The sequence below is a fragment of the Equus caballus genome, chromosome 14 (genome assembly GCF_041296265.1).
Source record: "Equus caballus isolate H_3958 breed thoroughbred chromosome 14, TB-T2T, whole genome shotgun sequence".
Taxonomy (NCBI): Eukaryota; Metazoa; Chordata; class Mammalia; order Perissodactyla; family Equidae; genus Equus; species Equus caballus.
Window position 1 is genome coordinate 59580391 of NC_091697.1, and position 16110 is coordinate 59596500.

Here is a 16110-nt window from a genome sequence, read left to right on the forward strand (position 1 = left end):
TGTTTAGTATTCAGCTACTGTGGACATTTGAGATGTTTGCTGTTTTTGACTAGTGTTGCTATGAACATTTGTGTACAGGTCTTTATGTGGACGTACACTTTCATTTCTCTTGAGTAAATACATAGGAATAGAATGACTGCGTTATAACTCTTCATGTGGACACATGCTTTCATTTATTTTGGATATATACCTAGGAATGACTAGGTTTTGTGGTAAGTGGGTGTTTAACCTTTTAAGAAACTGCCATACTCTTTTCCAAAGTTCTTGTGCCATTTTACATTCCCACAAGCAGTGTATGAGAGTTCTGGTTGTTCCATACCACATCCTCACCAATACTTGGTAAGGTCAATCTTTTAAGTTACATATCCTAATTGATATGTGTTGGTATCTGATTGTGGTTTAAATTTGCATTTCCCTAAAGATGGTGAGCATCTTTTCATGTGCTTATTTGTCAATTGTATATCTTTTGTGAAGTGTCTCTTTAATGTTTTGCCCATTTGGTGTGGGAGAATGGTTAATTTCTTATTTTTGAGTTTCAGAAGTTCTTTATGTATGCTGTATACAAGTCCTTTAACAGTTGTGTGATTTGCAAATATTTTCTCCCAGTCTGTGGATTGTGTTTTCCATCTGTTGTTTTTTTGAAGAGCCAGAAGAGCTTAATTTTGATGGAGTTCAGTTTATTACATTTTTTTCTTTAGTGGACTGTGCTTATGTTGTTGTATGCAGGAAATCTTTGATCAACCCAAGGTCACAAAGAATTGTTTTCTGAATTTCTTCTGAAAGTTTTACTGTTTTAGGTTTTACTGTGATCTGTTCAGGTCTGTGATCTATATCAAGCTAGTTTTTTTTTTAATGTGATATGATATATAGATTTAATTTCATCTTTTTACCTGTGCATATTCAATTGTTCTAGCACCATTTGTTGACAGAACTATCTTTTCTCTGAATTACCTTTGCATCTTGTTTGAAATTTAATTGACCATGTATTTGTGAGTCTATTTCCCAATTCTTTGTTTCATTGCTTTATTTTTCTCTCTGGTGCCAATATCACCTTGTCTTGATGACTTTAACTTTATAATCAATCACAAAATAAGGTAGTATGGGTCCTCCAACTTTGCCAAATTGTTTTGGCTATTATAGGTTCTTTGCAGTTCCATATGAATTTTGAAATCAGTTTGCTAATTCAAAAAAAAATGCAAAGCCTAGGATTTTGATTGGAATGCTTTCTGGTATATAGATTAGTTTACATTTCCTGCTATTTTATATAAATGGAATATGTTGTACAGTTTTTTGTATCTAAGATTTTTCACTTGGCATGATGTTTTGCAGATTCCTTCTTGTTGCTGTAATATTCCATTGTATGGATATACCACAATATGTTTATCCATTCACCTATTGAAAGACGTTAGGTTGTTTTCAATTTTTGTTTATTACAAATAAAGCACCTATGGATATTTATGTACAAGTCTCTGTATGAACATATGTCTTTTATTTTCTTAAGTACCTAAGAATACAATAGCTGAGTTGTATGGTGGTGTGTTAAACTTTTTTTTAAAACTTACCAAAGTGTTTTGTTGAATAGTTATACCATTTACATTCCCACCACCAGTTTCTGAGAATTCCAGTTGCTCAACATCCTCTTCAATGCTTCATAATGGGTAATCTTTAATTTTAGATATTCAGGTGTGTATGTAATGGGATTTTATTGTGCTATTAATTTGCATTTCTATGATAACTAATGATATTTAGCTTTTTTGCGTATAGTTATTGACCATTCATATATCTTCTTTTGTGAAAAGTTGGTTCAATTGTTTTGAGGTTGTCTTTTTATTTTTGAATTACGAGTTATTTATATATTATGCATAAAAGTTCTGTGAGATATGTGTATTGCAAATATTTTTCCCAGACTGTGTCTTGCCTTTTCATTTTCAATGGTGACTTCTTTAATTGTGATAAAGTCCAAAGGATGATTTTTTTTTTATTGGTAGTATTTATGTGTCTTAACTAATCTTTGCCTACTCCAAGTTGTAAAGGTTCTCTTCTCTGTTTTCTTAGACAGTTTTCTTAAAATAACTTTATTGGTGTATAGTTTACATACCATAAAATTCACCTATGTTAATTTTCCAGTTCAATAATTTATAGTAAATATATACATTGGTGCACCACAATTAATAGATGACTTGCGTTACCTGAAAAGTTCCCTCATGCCGTTTTGCAGTTAATCTGATTTACTTTCTGTCTCTATATCTGCCTTCTGCAAATATTTTCAAGTAGTCTCTTCTTTTTGGCTTCGGTCACTTACCATAATGTTTTTGAGATTCAGTTATGTTTTAGCGTATACTGGTTGTGGCACACCGATTTTTTTAAATTGCTATTTTGTATTTCATTCGATGAAGATACCACGTTTTTGTCTAGCCATGCATCAGAAGATGAAAATTTTGAAAAGTTTGGAAATTTTTATTGTTTCAGTTTTGAGACTTGTAAGAATAGTGCTCTTAGCAAGATTCACATACAAGTGTTTATATGGCTCATGTGTTTTTATTTCTTTTGTAGAGATCCAGGATGTCATATGATAAGTATATATTTAATTTTTGAGGAAAAGGCCAACTTGTACTATACTATTTCTCTGACCAGCAGTGTATAAATGGATCTAATTTCTCCACATCCTCTCCATCACTTGGTATTGACAGTCTTTTTGATTATTGCCATTCTAGTATGTATTTAATAGTGTCTCAGTGTGATTTTAATTTGCCCTTCAGAAGTGACTAGTGCTATTGAGGATCTTTTCATGTGCTTATCAGGCATTGCTGTACCTTCTTTGTTGAAATGTCTGTTCAGAGCTTTTCTCCATTTTCAATTGTATTGTTTGTCTTCTTATCAGTTTGTAAGAATTTATATGTTTTGGGTACAAGCTCTTTATCAGGTATGTAATTTTTAATTGTGTCCTCTGTCAAGTTGTAAAAACTTAAATATTTTGGATACAAATTCTTTATCTTCATCTTTATATGATTTGCATATATTTTCTGTGGGTCTGTGGCTTGTCTTTTCCTTTTCTTTATAGTGTCTTTTGAAGCACAAATGTTTTAAATTTTGATGAAGTCCAGTTTTATTAAGTTTTTTCTTTTGAGGGTTGAGGTTTTGTTGTCATAACTAAGAAATGTTTGTTTAACCTAACCTCACAAATATTTTCTTTTATGATCTTTTTTTCTGGAAGTTTTTCAGATCTGGCAATTGCATTTTGGCCTATGTCCATTGTGACTTAATTGTCTTTCTTTTTGGTTTTTTTGCATAAGGATATCCAGTTGAGCCAGCACCATTTGATGAAAAGGCATTGAAATGCTTTGGTACCTTTGTTGGAAATCAGTTGACTATACATGTGAGGTGGTTTGTTTATTCTGAATTATTTATTTTCCATTTAACTCTTGTTCTATCTTGGTACCAGTACAGCTGTCTTGATTATTGTGGCTTTATTGTACGTTTTCAAATTGGTAGTATGAGTCTCACAACTTTGTTCAATGGTTTTAACTTTTTTAGCTCCTTTGCATTTCCATATAAATTTAGGGATCTGCTTGTCCATTTATACAAAAAAGCTTGCTGGGATTTTGATAGGAAATAATTTATTGTTTATTTCAAAATAGACTTTATTTTTTAGAGCAATTTTGGGTTCATAGCAAAATGGAGCAGAAGGTACAGAGATTTTCTGTTTACCTCCTACCCCTACTTATGCACAGCCTCCACCATTGTCAGCTTCCCACACCAGAATGGTACATTTGTTACAGTTGATGAACCTGCACTGCCACATCATTACCACCCAGTGTACATACATAATTTACTTTAGGGTTCACTCTTGTTGTGCGTTCTGTGGGTTTGGACAAATAGTGACATGTATCCACCATTATATATCATACAGAGTAGTTTCATGATCCTAAAATTCCTCTGAGCTCTACCTATTCATTCCTCCCTTCCCCTAATCCCTGCCAACCACTGTCTTTTTAATGTCTTCTTAGTTTTGCGTTTGCCAGAATGTCATATAGTTGAAATCATATAGTATGTACCCTTTTTAGGTTGGGTTCTTTCACTTAGAAATATGCATTTAAGTTTCCTCCATGTTTTTTACGTGACTTAACAGCTCATTTCTTTTAGTGCTGTATAATAATCTATTATCTGAATGTACCTCAGTTTATTTATCCTTGCACATACTGAAGTATATCTTGGCTGCTTCCAAGTTTTGGCTATTATGAATAAAGCTGCTATAAACATCCGTGTGCAAGTTTTTGTGTGGGCATATGTTTTCATCTCTTGAGCAAATACCAAGGAATATGATTACTGGATCATATAGTAAGAGTATTTTTAATTTTATAAGAAATAGCCACACTACCTTCCAAAGTGACTGTACCATTTTGCATTCCTACCAGTGATGAGTGAGAGTTCCCTTTGTTCCACATCCTTCTCAGCATTTGGTGTTGTCAATGTTCTGGATTTTGGCCTTTCTAATAGTGTGTAGTGGTGTCTTCTTGTTTTAATTTGCATTTCCCTGATGACATATGATTTGGAGCATCTTTGCATGTGCTTGCTTAGCATATATTTATCTTCTTTGATGAGGTATCTGGTAAGGTTTTTAGCCCATTTTTTAGTCATGTTGTTTGTTTTCTTATTGTTGGATTTTAAGAGTTCTTTGTGTTAGTTTTGAATAGCCATTCTTTATCAGATGTACCTTTTGCAGATATTTTCTTCCAGTGTGGCTTGTCTTCTCATTCTCTTGATTTTGTCTTTTGTGGAGAATAGATTTTTAATTTTACTAAAGTTCAGCTTATCCATTGTTAACTTTCATGTATCATACCTTTGGTGTAACTAAAAAGTCATCACCATACCTAGAGTTATCTGGGTTTTCTCTATGTTATCTTCTAGGAGTTTTATAGTTTTGTATTTTACCTTTGGATCTATAATCCATTTTGAGTTAGTTTTGGTAAAGGGTGTAAGGACTTTGCATAGATTCGTTTTTTTGCTTTTGGATGTCCAGTTGTTGAGAACCATTTGTTGAAAAGACTCTTTGCTCCATTATGCTGCCTTTGCTCCTTTGTCAAAGATCAGTTGAGTATATTTATGGGAATCTATTTCTGGGGTCTCTTGATCTATTTTCCCTGTTCTTTCACCAATAGCACACTGTCTTGATTACTGTAGCTTTATGATGTGCCCTGAAGTTGGGTAGTGTCAGTCTTCTGACTTTGTTGATCTTCAATGTCGTGTTGCTATTCTGGGTCTTTTGCCTCTCCATAGAAACTTGAGAATCAGTTTTTCATATTCACAAAATAACTTTTCTGGGGTTTTCATTGGAATTACATTGAGTCTATAAATCATTTTGGGAAGAACTGACATCTTGACAACATTGTTTTCCTATCCATGAACATAGACCATCACCTGAGTTAGTTCTTCTTTGATATTTTCAGCACAGCTTAGTAATTTTCCTCATATATTAGATTTTTAGCATAGTATTTCATTTTTTGGATGCTAATCTAAATGGCATTGTACTTTTAATTTCAAATTCAACTTGTTCATTATTGCTATAGGGGAAAGCAGTTGACTTTTGTACATTAACCCTGTATCCTGCAACCTTGCTATAGTTGCTTGTTAGTTCCAGGTTTTTTGGTCATTTTTTTCAGATTTTCTACGTAGACGGTCTTGTCATCTGAGAACAAGGACAGTTTTATGTCTTCCTTCTTAATCTATATACCTTTAATTTCCTTTTCTAATTGTATTAGCTAGAACTTCCAATACAGTCTTGAAAAGCAGTGATTGAGGGGACATCCTTCCTTAGTTCCTCATTTTACTGGTAAAGCACTGAGTTTCTCACCATTAACTATGATACTAGCTGTTGGTTTTTTATAGATAATCTTTATCAAGTTGAGAAAGTTCCTCTCTCTTCCTAGTTTACTGAGTTTTTATCATAAATGGGTGTTGGGTTTTGTCAAATGCTTTTTCTGCATCTATTGATATGATAATGTGATTTTTCTGCTCTAGCATATTGATGTGTGGTAGATTACATTAACTGATTTTTGAATGTTGAACCAGCCTCACATACCCAGGTTAAATCCCACTTGGTCTTGGTATGTAATTTTTTTATACTTCCCTGCCTTATCTGAGTCTGGTTCTGATGCTTGATCTCTCTCTTCCAAGTGTGTTTTTTGCCTTTGAGGATGCCTTGTAATTTCTTCTTGATAGCCAGACATAATGTACTAGGTCAAAGGAGTTGCTGTAAATAGGCCTTTGTAAGGTGTGGGAGGAGGGGAAGCATTTTATAGTCCTGTGGTTAGATCTGTCTTTTAGTGAGCCTTTGCCTCTGGACTGTGAACTTCACATGTGTTTCTTGGTTTTTTTCCTCCCTTTAGGTGGGACAGGATTACTAGAGTGGGCTGGAGTTGGGTAATTCCCTTTCTCCATTTGGAAGGCTAGAACTTAAGTTGGGTATTTCCATTTCTGCAGGTCTATTAGGCTCTGATGGAATAGTTTCTTCTAAGGGCAGACCTTGTTAAGAGGAACAGAATGTGTGGCATGTTTCAAAATGTTTCCTTTTCCCCTCCCCCTGCCAGAAGCACCAGGGGCTTTTTCTGTAAAACTTTCTTTTCTTTTCACTGTAAGAACCTGGTAGAGATCCATGAGGTAAGACTCAAAAAAGTGTAGGGGCCCCTTCAATGACTTTCTCTTTCTGGAGTTTTTAACTGTCAGCATTTGTCCACACTCAGCTTCCAGCAGTAAAAACTGACAGAATTGAAAGAATCAGTAGAAATTCAACATTTACAGTTGGAGATTTCAAAACTCTGCTCTCAATAATCAACAGAACCACTAGACTGAAAAGTTTGTAAAGATAAAGCTTGAAAAGTGCCGTCAACCACTTTGATCTGATATATCTTTTTTCATACTTAACAGATCATTCTCCAGGATAGAGCATATTGTAGGCTGTAAATCAGGTCTCAGTAAATTTAAAAGGATTGAAATAATTCAAACTTTGTTCTTTGAGTATATTGGAATTAAATTATAAATTAATTCCAGAAAGAAATGTGAGAATTTAATCAACACATTTGTAAGTGACTCATAATTCAAGGAAGAATTGATAAGAGAAACTAGAAAATGTTTTGAAATTAATGAAAATGAACATGTCAAAATTTATGGGATTAAACTAAAGCATATTAGAGGGAAATTTATACCACCTTTCTGAGAAAAGAAGAATGTCAATTCAGTTATCTGAAGTTTCCATCTTAAGAATAAAAGCAAAGTAAGCTCAAAACAAACACAAGTACAGTTCAAGTAGAAATCAAGTAGAAATAAAAACCAGAAAAACGTTAGGAGAAAAATAAAATGGAGAGTTGATTCTTTGAAAAGGTCAAGAAAATTGATAAACCTTGAGTTAGGCTGACCATTTAAACAAGAGAAGACACAGATTACCAAAATCAGGCATGAAAGAGGGGATGTTACTATCCTGCAGAAATTAAAAGTATTACTAGGGAATTTTATGAGCTGCTTTATAGCAATAAATTGGGCAAATCTTACAAAGATGTACGTTACCCTAAATAGACTAAAAAAGAAATGGAAACTTTAAATATACTTATAAAAAGTAAAGAAATTAAGGTAATAATTAAGTATATTCCCACAAAGAAAAGCCTAAGCCCACAGGGGTTTACTGCTAAGTGTTTTCAAATATTTAAAGAAGCATTGTTACATATCCTGTGCAAACTCTTTTGGAAAAACTACTACTACGACTAGTCTACTGAGGGAACACTTTCAACCTATTTTATAAGTCCAGTATTACTCTGATACCGACACCAGACAAAGACATCACAAGAAAACTACAAATTCTCTCTCATGAATGTACATGCAGAAACTGTTGCAAACCAAAATAACAGCAAACCAAATCTAGGAATATATTGAAAGTATTAAACATTGTGACCAAGTTGGGGCTATCCTAGGAACGCAAGGAGGGTTAGCGTCCATAGATAATATACTCTTGGTAAAATAATGGACACAACCTACATAATCCTTTCAATAAATACAGAGAAAAACATTTGACAAGATCCTAAACCTGTTTATGATAAAACCTTTGAACATCTAGACATATAGAAGGAAACTTCTATTACTGTGAGAATTTTACACTTTCCATTTTTGCATTGATACATTTCTAAATAATTTTTGTGAATGGTGTTATATAAGATCTTTGTTTTGTTTTCTGTATTGATACCTGGTGGTTTTATCACCATTTATAGAAAATATTATTTTTTCCCTCTTTGAATTCCCTTGGCACTTTTGTTAAAAATCGGTTGAACATATATGTATAGGTCTCATTTTGTTCTCTCTATCCTGTTTCATTGATATATAAGTTGATTTGATGCCATACCATTTTGAGTATGCTAGCTTTATAGTTTATCTTGACATCTGATAATATAAAATATTCCAATTTGTTTTCCAAAATTGTTTAAGCTATTTTAGGTTCTTTACATTCCATGTAAATTTTAGAATCATTATGTCAGTTTCTCTGAGGCAGCTTTCTGACTGCTTTGAATCCATAGAACAATTCAATCCAAAAACAGGATATATCTCATTGTATTTGGGTCATCTTTAATTTCTCTTGGCAATGTTTTGTAGTTTTTTTAATTTGTAGTTTTCTAAGAGTCTACATATTTTGATAAATTTGTCACTTAAGTGTTTCCTGTTTTTAGTGGGATTAAATGATTTTTTTTGATTGTTGCTGATATATAATAAGACAATTGATTCTAGGGTATTGAGCTTGTATCCTGCAATCTTGCTAACTTCACTTAATTCTGGTAGCTTTTTACAAAACAGAATTCATAGAATTTACTTAATACAATCCTGTCATTTACAGTTGAAACATTTGTCCTACCTTTCTTATATAAACTGTTGTTCCAGGAACACAAATAGTTTATGAAGGAGTATGTTTGTTTATATAGGAATGACAGAATTAGAAAATACCTTTTTCAATAGCCCTGTTAACGCTTTAGATCTAGGCAGTGATCAGAAATGGAAGCTAAAACTAATAGGTGAAAAATTGAGAGGAAATTTTATAATCATATATCAAGTTGACACTGTCTGAAGCCACTCACCAATTTTAACACTACTAAAAAATGGTACAACTAGATATTATGTATCTGTATATGTGATGTGATAAAACATTCCACTAGCTCTTTTTTTATAGCTTCTGTTTCTCTTTATCATGTTCATATTTATCTCTACTTTCTTGAACATTTGGAGTGCATGTAGAAATAGCCATTTTAATGTTCTTGTCTGTTCATTCCCTCACTACTGGCAGTTCTGGGTCTGTTTTTATTGATTGGTTTTTCTCTTGGTTATGGATCATGTTTTCCTGTTTTTTTGCATGCCTCTTTTTTATTTTAATTGTGAATTTTATGTTGCTGGGTTCCAGCTTTAGTTGTATTTCTTTAGGATAGCATTGGACTTTCTTCTGACATGCAGTTTAGCTACTGGGATCCATGTGATCATTTTGAGTCTTATTATTATATTTATTTGAGCAAGTCCAGCACGTTTTTAGTGTGGGACTATGTATCACATTACTAAGGCAATACATTTCTGAGGACCCTGCCCAATGCTCCATCTATTATGTGGTCTTTCCACTCTGGCTTTTAGTTGGTTTGTTCTCACATATTCATAGTATTGACCCAAAGACTCAAGAGAATCTTTCTGAAAATCGCCACACTGCATACGTGCTCTCACATGTGCTCTCTCATGCACATTCTTGTTCTCTCTTTCTCACTCTCTCTGCTGCTCACTCCTTTCCTGTACTCTGCCCTGTAAATTTTAAGGATTTTCCCCATTACCCACGCCCCAAAACTGTCTCTGTCTCTTCAATTCAATAAGATTGTCAGGCTCTCATAGGCTTCTCCCTTCTTGCATTGTAGCATAGAGGTTGCCTGTAGGTAGTAAAATGGGATATTGTATGGGTCATCTTAGTTTTTAAATTTTCTTTCTGAGGGATCACAGCCCTGTCCTGCCTGTTTTCCAATGTCTTGAAACTGTTGTTTTATGTATTTTCTCTGATTTTCTAGTTTTTTCAGGTGGGAGAGTAAATCTATTCCCCATTACTTCATCTTGAATAAAAGCAATCTCTTAAAAATTTGCTTTTAATTATTTTATGTATTAGATGATATGAGAGTTTGTTTTGGGAAACACAAACAAAAATGCACTTCTACTTAAGAAAAAACAAGTGATTTTTTTGTTATATACAAAAATAATTTCATTTGGATTTTGATTAGGATTTTGTTGTAAACTAATATTTGTATATAACCTTATACTTTCTAGAGAATTGATATTTTTATAACATTGAACTGCTTCATAAGAGTACACGATATATCGCCTTTATTCAAGCCCTATTTCTAGTCCATTAATAAAATTGTATAGTTTTTTATAAATGACTGTTATATATGGCTTACTCTTTATTAGGTGTGTTAATTGAACTTATTGTTTGATGTTCAAAATTCGAGATTAGGCAGGTATCTTTTATAGTCAATTTTAGAGACTAAAGGAAGAAATTTTAAAAGAATTTTCACACAGAACTGCATTGAGATCATTTACTATATCTGGGCAAGTAAAAGGGAAATACTGTGTTTTGCTTTTTTTTTTTTTAAGAAAACCTTATTTTATTAATACAGGTGTTAGGATCATAATTTCTTGGTTAACATCTAGGGTTTTTTGGGTTGTTGTTCATTATTTTCCTATATTGATATATTTTGTTTGTAACCTTTGCTAAAGAAATTGTTTTTCTGTTTTTGTAGTTTTGGTAAGCAGTTTGGAGGAAAAAGAGGATGTGATTGTCTTGTGTTAGAGCCTTCAGAAATGATTGTGGTAAGAACTTTAAAGAATGCTGAATTGTTTTTTGAAATTCTTCAGTTTCAACTTTAAATGTAGTAGGCTTTTAAATACTCAAGGACGTTCCATTACTGTGACTTTTTAAACATTTTACTGAATAGCATCAGAACCATGTGCCCAGTTTGATACATTTTCATCTACTTTAATTTTTTTCTGATTCTTGAGAGAATTTGAAACATGATACAATTATATAGAACATGTTCCACATTTGCTAATTTCTTTTACTACTTCTATCAGAAATTTTAAATAAAGGCTTTTTAAAAAGGCACCCTGATTTTTCAAGTGTTTTCTCTTTTCCTATTCAATTTAGTTAATAATCTTTGAGCATCCATATTCTGTGCCTTGAACTTGAGGGAAAGAGATAGGAAAAAAGAGACACAGTTTTATCAAGTAAGAAATAGTTTAGTTCTTAATATTTTTAAGAGTGTATTTAAGAAATAATTCTTTACTTTTTCCTGAGAAAGCTAAGGTAGTTGATGTAACTTTAGAAAATCTGCCTTTTTTGTTTTTTTTTAAGCAATAGAAGAATCAAGAACATAGCTCTCTTTTACCTTGTTCTGAGATGACCTTACTAGAAAATAGCTTATCCTGAATGGACTCATTGTCCTACTAGCATCTCATGTAGATGATCATGTCATTTGATTTGATTTAAACTATTGAGAAGGGAGGTTGAATTCTTAATGAAGCGTTTTAATGTCAGGGCTCCAAACTAAACCACTTTTCCACTTCATGGTGCTGCAGTTAGATTGACATCTTCAAGCAGTTTCTGTTTTCTCTTCCTCAAACTTGATCATCTACATTTTCATGAACTCAATGTCCTAAATTTCATATAAACAACTGGATTTTAGCTCCTAAAAGGTGAAGATTATGTCTATTCAGTTGATGTCTTCCATAATATTGCACAGTGCTGCCTGCATTGTAAACATTCAGTAGATGTTGCTTGAACTCATTTGTTTAAGGCTTGGACTATGTACTTTATGTTTATTTTCTTTAAGTATTGGTATACATGGAATATCTATTAAGGCCTGAGAACTCTCTTTTAAATAAATGTGTTGAGGGACATGGCAAGAAAACTGCCTCAGGCAGTACTGGTTTTTTCATTTCATTGTCATGATGTATTTTGTATTTCTCATACTTTCTGGGAAAAGAATTGTGTGTTTACGTCAGTGTTCTCATATACATCGTTGTTTTGTTTTATTGTGGTAAAGTACACTTAACATAAAGTTCACTATCTTAACCATTTTAAGGGTGTGGTTCAGTGTATGAAATTATTTAATTAATTATTAAATTAATTTTCCCTTTAAATTAAAGGGAAAGCTTTTTCCTTGCCCCAAATCTGGAGTCAGCCTTTTATCTAAGGAGATCTGCCTGCTTTTAGTGGAGAATTGTTTTTAGAAACCGCACTCTGGCTGCCAAGTTGTTTTCTTTGCACCAGGTGCCTCATTGCTTATAGGCCCTCTCAGTGAACATTGCTAGAAAAGGTATGTCTGCGTGTATGTATGCACACACACTTACATATACACGTCTGCATTTATTTCTTTATATCTGTATGTCTATGTTGAAAACCCAGAGTGTATTCTGGCTGTCCCTTTTTGCTTATTTGTGCTTCCTTTCTCTAACAGGGAGAAACATGGTTTCTGTTATCATCAATATGTTTACTTACATATAGGGGAGTTTAAGAATTGCTTGCCCTAACATTGTAGAAAGTGCTACTAGCTAGAGTAGTAACATACACAAATACATGTATTTTAAATGTACAATTTGTTGGGATTTTACAAATGTATATCCCTGATAACTCACCTCCCTATTGAAATATAAAATATTTTTATCACCCACTCTATAAAGTAAGGAAATATGCAGAAAATTATAGAGACCTGGCAAAAGGACAGAGGAGCCAGACTGAAAGGACTGCCGTTGGCCAAATCTGGGACAGTTTGAGTATCCAAATAAAAATTGGTAGTAATTGACGGTACCTCATGTATAATATAAGAATTTATATTGGGGCTGGCCCCGTGGCTGAGTGGTTAAGTTCGCGCACTCCGCTGCAGGCGGCCCAGTGTTTCGTTGGTTCGAATCCTGGGCGCGGACATGGCACTGCTCATCAAACCACGCTGAGGCAGTGTCCCACATACCACCATTAGAAGGACCCACAATGAAGAATATACAACTATGTACCGGGGGACTTTGGGGAGAAAAAGGATAAAATAAAATCTTTAAAAAAAAAAAAAAAGAATTTATAAATCCTACTGATATGAATGAGTGAATGAACAAATGAATGAGGGAGAAGGGAAAGTTCCTCCTGATAGTCGAATGTCAGCCAGTAAATCTAGGAGGAATGATTAAGTTAGAATATCATTAATGAACGCTAAAACTTGTGGCTCTTGTTTGGTGAGAAATAGAATACTTACATAGACTCAGAGTATCTCCCCACAAATCATTTATGAAGGGAAAAATAACCAAATTTCAGATGGGGAAACCTGGAGGATACCACTATACCCAAAATTATCATTACCACCATCAATATGGGCACAAACTGATGTTTTACTGCTCGTCATATGATCCACTGAGGACAAAACATCACCTGTATGATATATTCCTGCCAGAAATGCATACCTGAATCTAATCATTAGGAAATATCAGACAAATCAAATTGAAGACATTCTACAAATTGACTGGCTTATACTCTTTAAATATCCCAATGTCAGTGAACACACAGAAAGACTGAGGAACTGTTCTAAATTAAAGGAGAAAAAAAAGAGATATAACTAAATACAGTGCTTGATCCTGTATTAAATTGGGGGCCAAGGAAGTTGCTATAAATGATGTTGTTGGCACAATTGATGAAATTTGAATATGGAATATAGATTAGATAATAGTGAATTTCCTGATTTTGATAACTACTCGGGTTATGTAAGACAAAGTCCTTGTTCTTAGGAAATAAATATTGACATATTTCAAGGTCAAGAAATGCTCTTGTCTTCAGTTTATATTCAAATATTTCAGAAAAAAATTTGCATTTGTGTATATAAAATTTAAAAATGGCCAAAAAGTCACATCAAGTATATATAGTTAGGTTTGGTAATTTTTAAATTTCACTACTGCATTTTATTGATGAGCAGTATAGTGAAAAATGCTTTGAGTTATAGGAGAAAATAATCCAAAATAATAGTAAGATTCTTACTTCTGAGATTTCTGAAGGATTTATTGTTGTTTCATCATATTAATGAATCTTCAATTTTTTTTTTTTTGGTTTTTCACCATTGTTATCTTTTGAAGTACAAAACTGTATTGAACGTTTTGTACCAGTACAGATCTTTTGTACTGCTGTGTATTTTTTAGATGAAATTATTTAGAATTCATAAAAATGCTTGGTCCGAGTGTATATTCTTAAAAGTACACGTTTACTATTTTGATAAGTTCCATCATATGGTTTTATTATGTGTGTGTTTGTACAAATTTGAATAAATCCACTGGTGATTGTGAATGCCTGTTACTGAACACCTTCATGATCACCTAATAAATTAATCATGTAATTTGACACGTTATAAGGAACTCTCCCTGTTTTAACTTACTTCTGTGTATTCTCATATGCTTTATGGGGGATTTGTTTTTCTTCTTATTCATATCTCTTGCCAATTTTTCTACTTGGATTATTTGTTTTATTGTTTATTCATAAGTTATTTCTCTTACTAAGTAAATGAGCCTTTTGTTTATAAGCGGCTGTAAATTTATCAATTTTTAACTTTATATCTAAAATGAGTTTCTTTATATCTAAAATGAGTTTTATCAGTTAATTTTTCCTTTGAACTATTGAGATTTATTCCTCTTCTGACTTTTTGGTTTGAGGTCATGCTTATTTAGAAAGACTTTCCCCATGACAAGATTATTGACCTTTTAAGCTGTATTGCTTTATAGAATTTTACTAGTCCATTATTTTCATTTAACTTGTAAGTCTCACCTGTTAAGCGTAGCTGAAGACAATGGTAATCACTTGACTACCTGTCTCCCAGTGTTTCCTCCAAAAACAATGCAGAATTACAAGAGAGGGAAAAGAAATCTACACATAAACCGTGCTTACAGCATAACTTGAAGACAAAATGTTCAAACTTGAAAATAATTGTAAATAAAAAGACAGAAACCGCCAATTCCCAGCATGTGATCTCTCACACTCTGTCTCTACTCTCAACCCTCAGCAAGACTTTGTGCTGAGCAAAGGCTGACCCAGCAGATCTGCAGAAAACACAGAAGATGGAAGCTAGTAAGTGGAAGTACAGTTGACCTGTACTGCCAGAAAGACTAACTCCACACTAAGTTTAAAATTAAGTGTGTGTGTGAGTATGTGTATGATAGATCAGAATAAGGACTACAGGGAAATTATTTAAAATTATGAGTGATTTGCAGAATTGGCCCTCTAAATTAGTTTTCTGAACATGTAGATTCAGGGTTAAGACAGAAGGTAAAAAGGAAACAAGCTCGCTTTGGTATTTAAGTGCTGATGAAAAAAGGAAGCACGTGGGGAAGTTTTAGGTCGCTGCAAGACAAAGTAAAAACAAAATCAAGATCTTAAAATCCCTCCTCCCACCAGCAAAACAAAAAGAACAAACAAGTATCCTAAAATATCTGGACTTCAAAGTCTGACAAAAGAGGGTGCTATTAAACTAGGAATCTTGTAAAACATCCTAATACCACAAAAAGATAAAAAGGGAAGATTAATAAATCCATATATAGCTGTAACAAAAATATAAGAAAATGAGATTCATTACATATCACCTGGGGAAAATTCCTCCCCACCTCAGAAAAGAACAGTGCAGATGAAAACTGTGACACACTGCAGACAGAGTTGGTATATTCAATCAAGCTTTTGAGGATATGTAAAAAACATGTAGAATCAGAAATTCAAACACCAAAAAGAAGTAGGCCAACAAAGGGAGGGGGGTAGTAAAAAGGGTATTAACTCAGTAAAGAAATGGAATACAATGGAAAAAGTTGTCTTAGAAACAAATAAATTACAAGCTGCCCCAGGTGAAATAGACTCAAATGAAAATTTAATAAGGTGTATTGAAGAAAGGCAAGAAAAGAACCAAGTGAATGAAAATGACACAAAGAATTAAATAAAATGTGTCGAGGTACTGTATTGCATACTTGAAAGTTGCTAACAGAACAGATCTTAAACATTCTCACCACAAAAATGAAATGGTAATTATGTGATGTAATGGTGGT

The 16110-nt window shown here is 33.1% G+C and overlaps 1 protein-coding gene across 21 annotated transcripts in view; it reads left to right on the forward strand.

The window, feature by feature from the left end:
• Positions 1–16110, forward strand: part of RAPGEF6 (Rap guanine nucleotide exchange factor 6) — a 201485-nt gene that overhangs the window by 41526 nt on the left and 143849 nt on the right. For 13 of the 21 annotated variants that reach the window (XM_023616914.2, XM_070232665.1, XM_070232666.1 and 10 more), the window contains 1 exon segment: positions 10797–10866. The exons of the other annotated variants lie outside the window; for them this stretch is intronic. In XM_023616914.2, the coding sequence (XP_023472682.1) occupies positions 10797–10866 (70 nt within the window). 21 annotated transcript variants of the gene reach the window in all.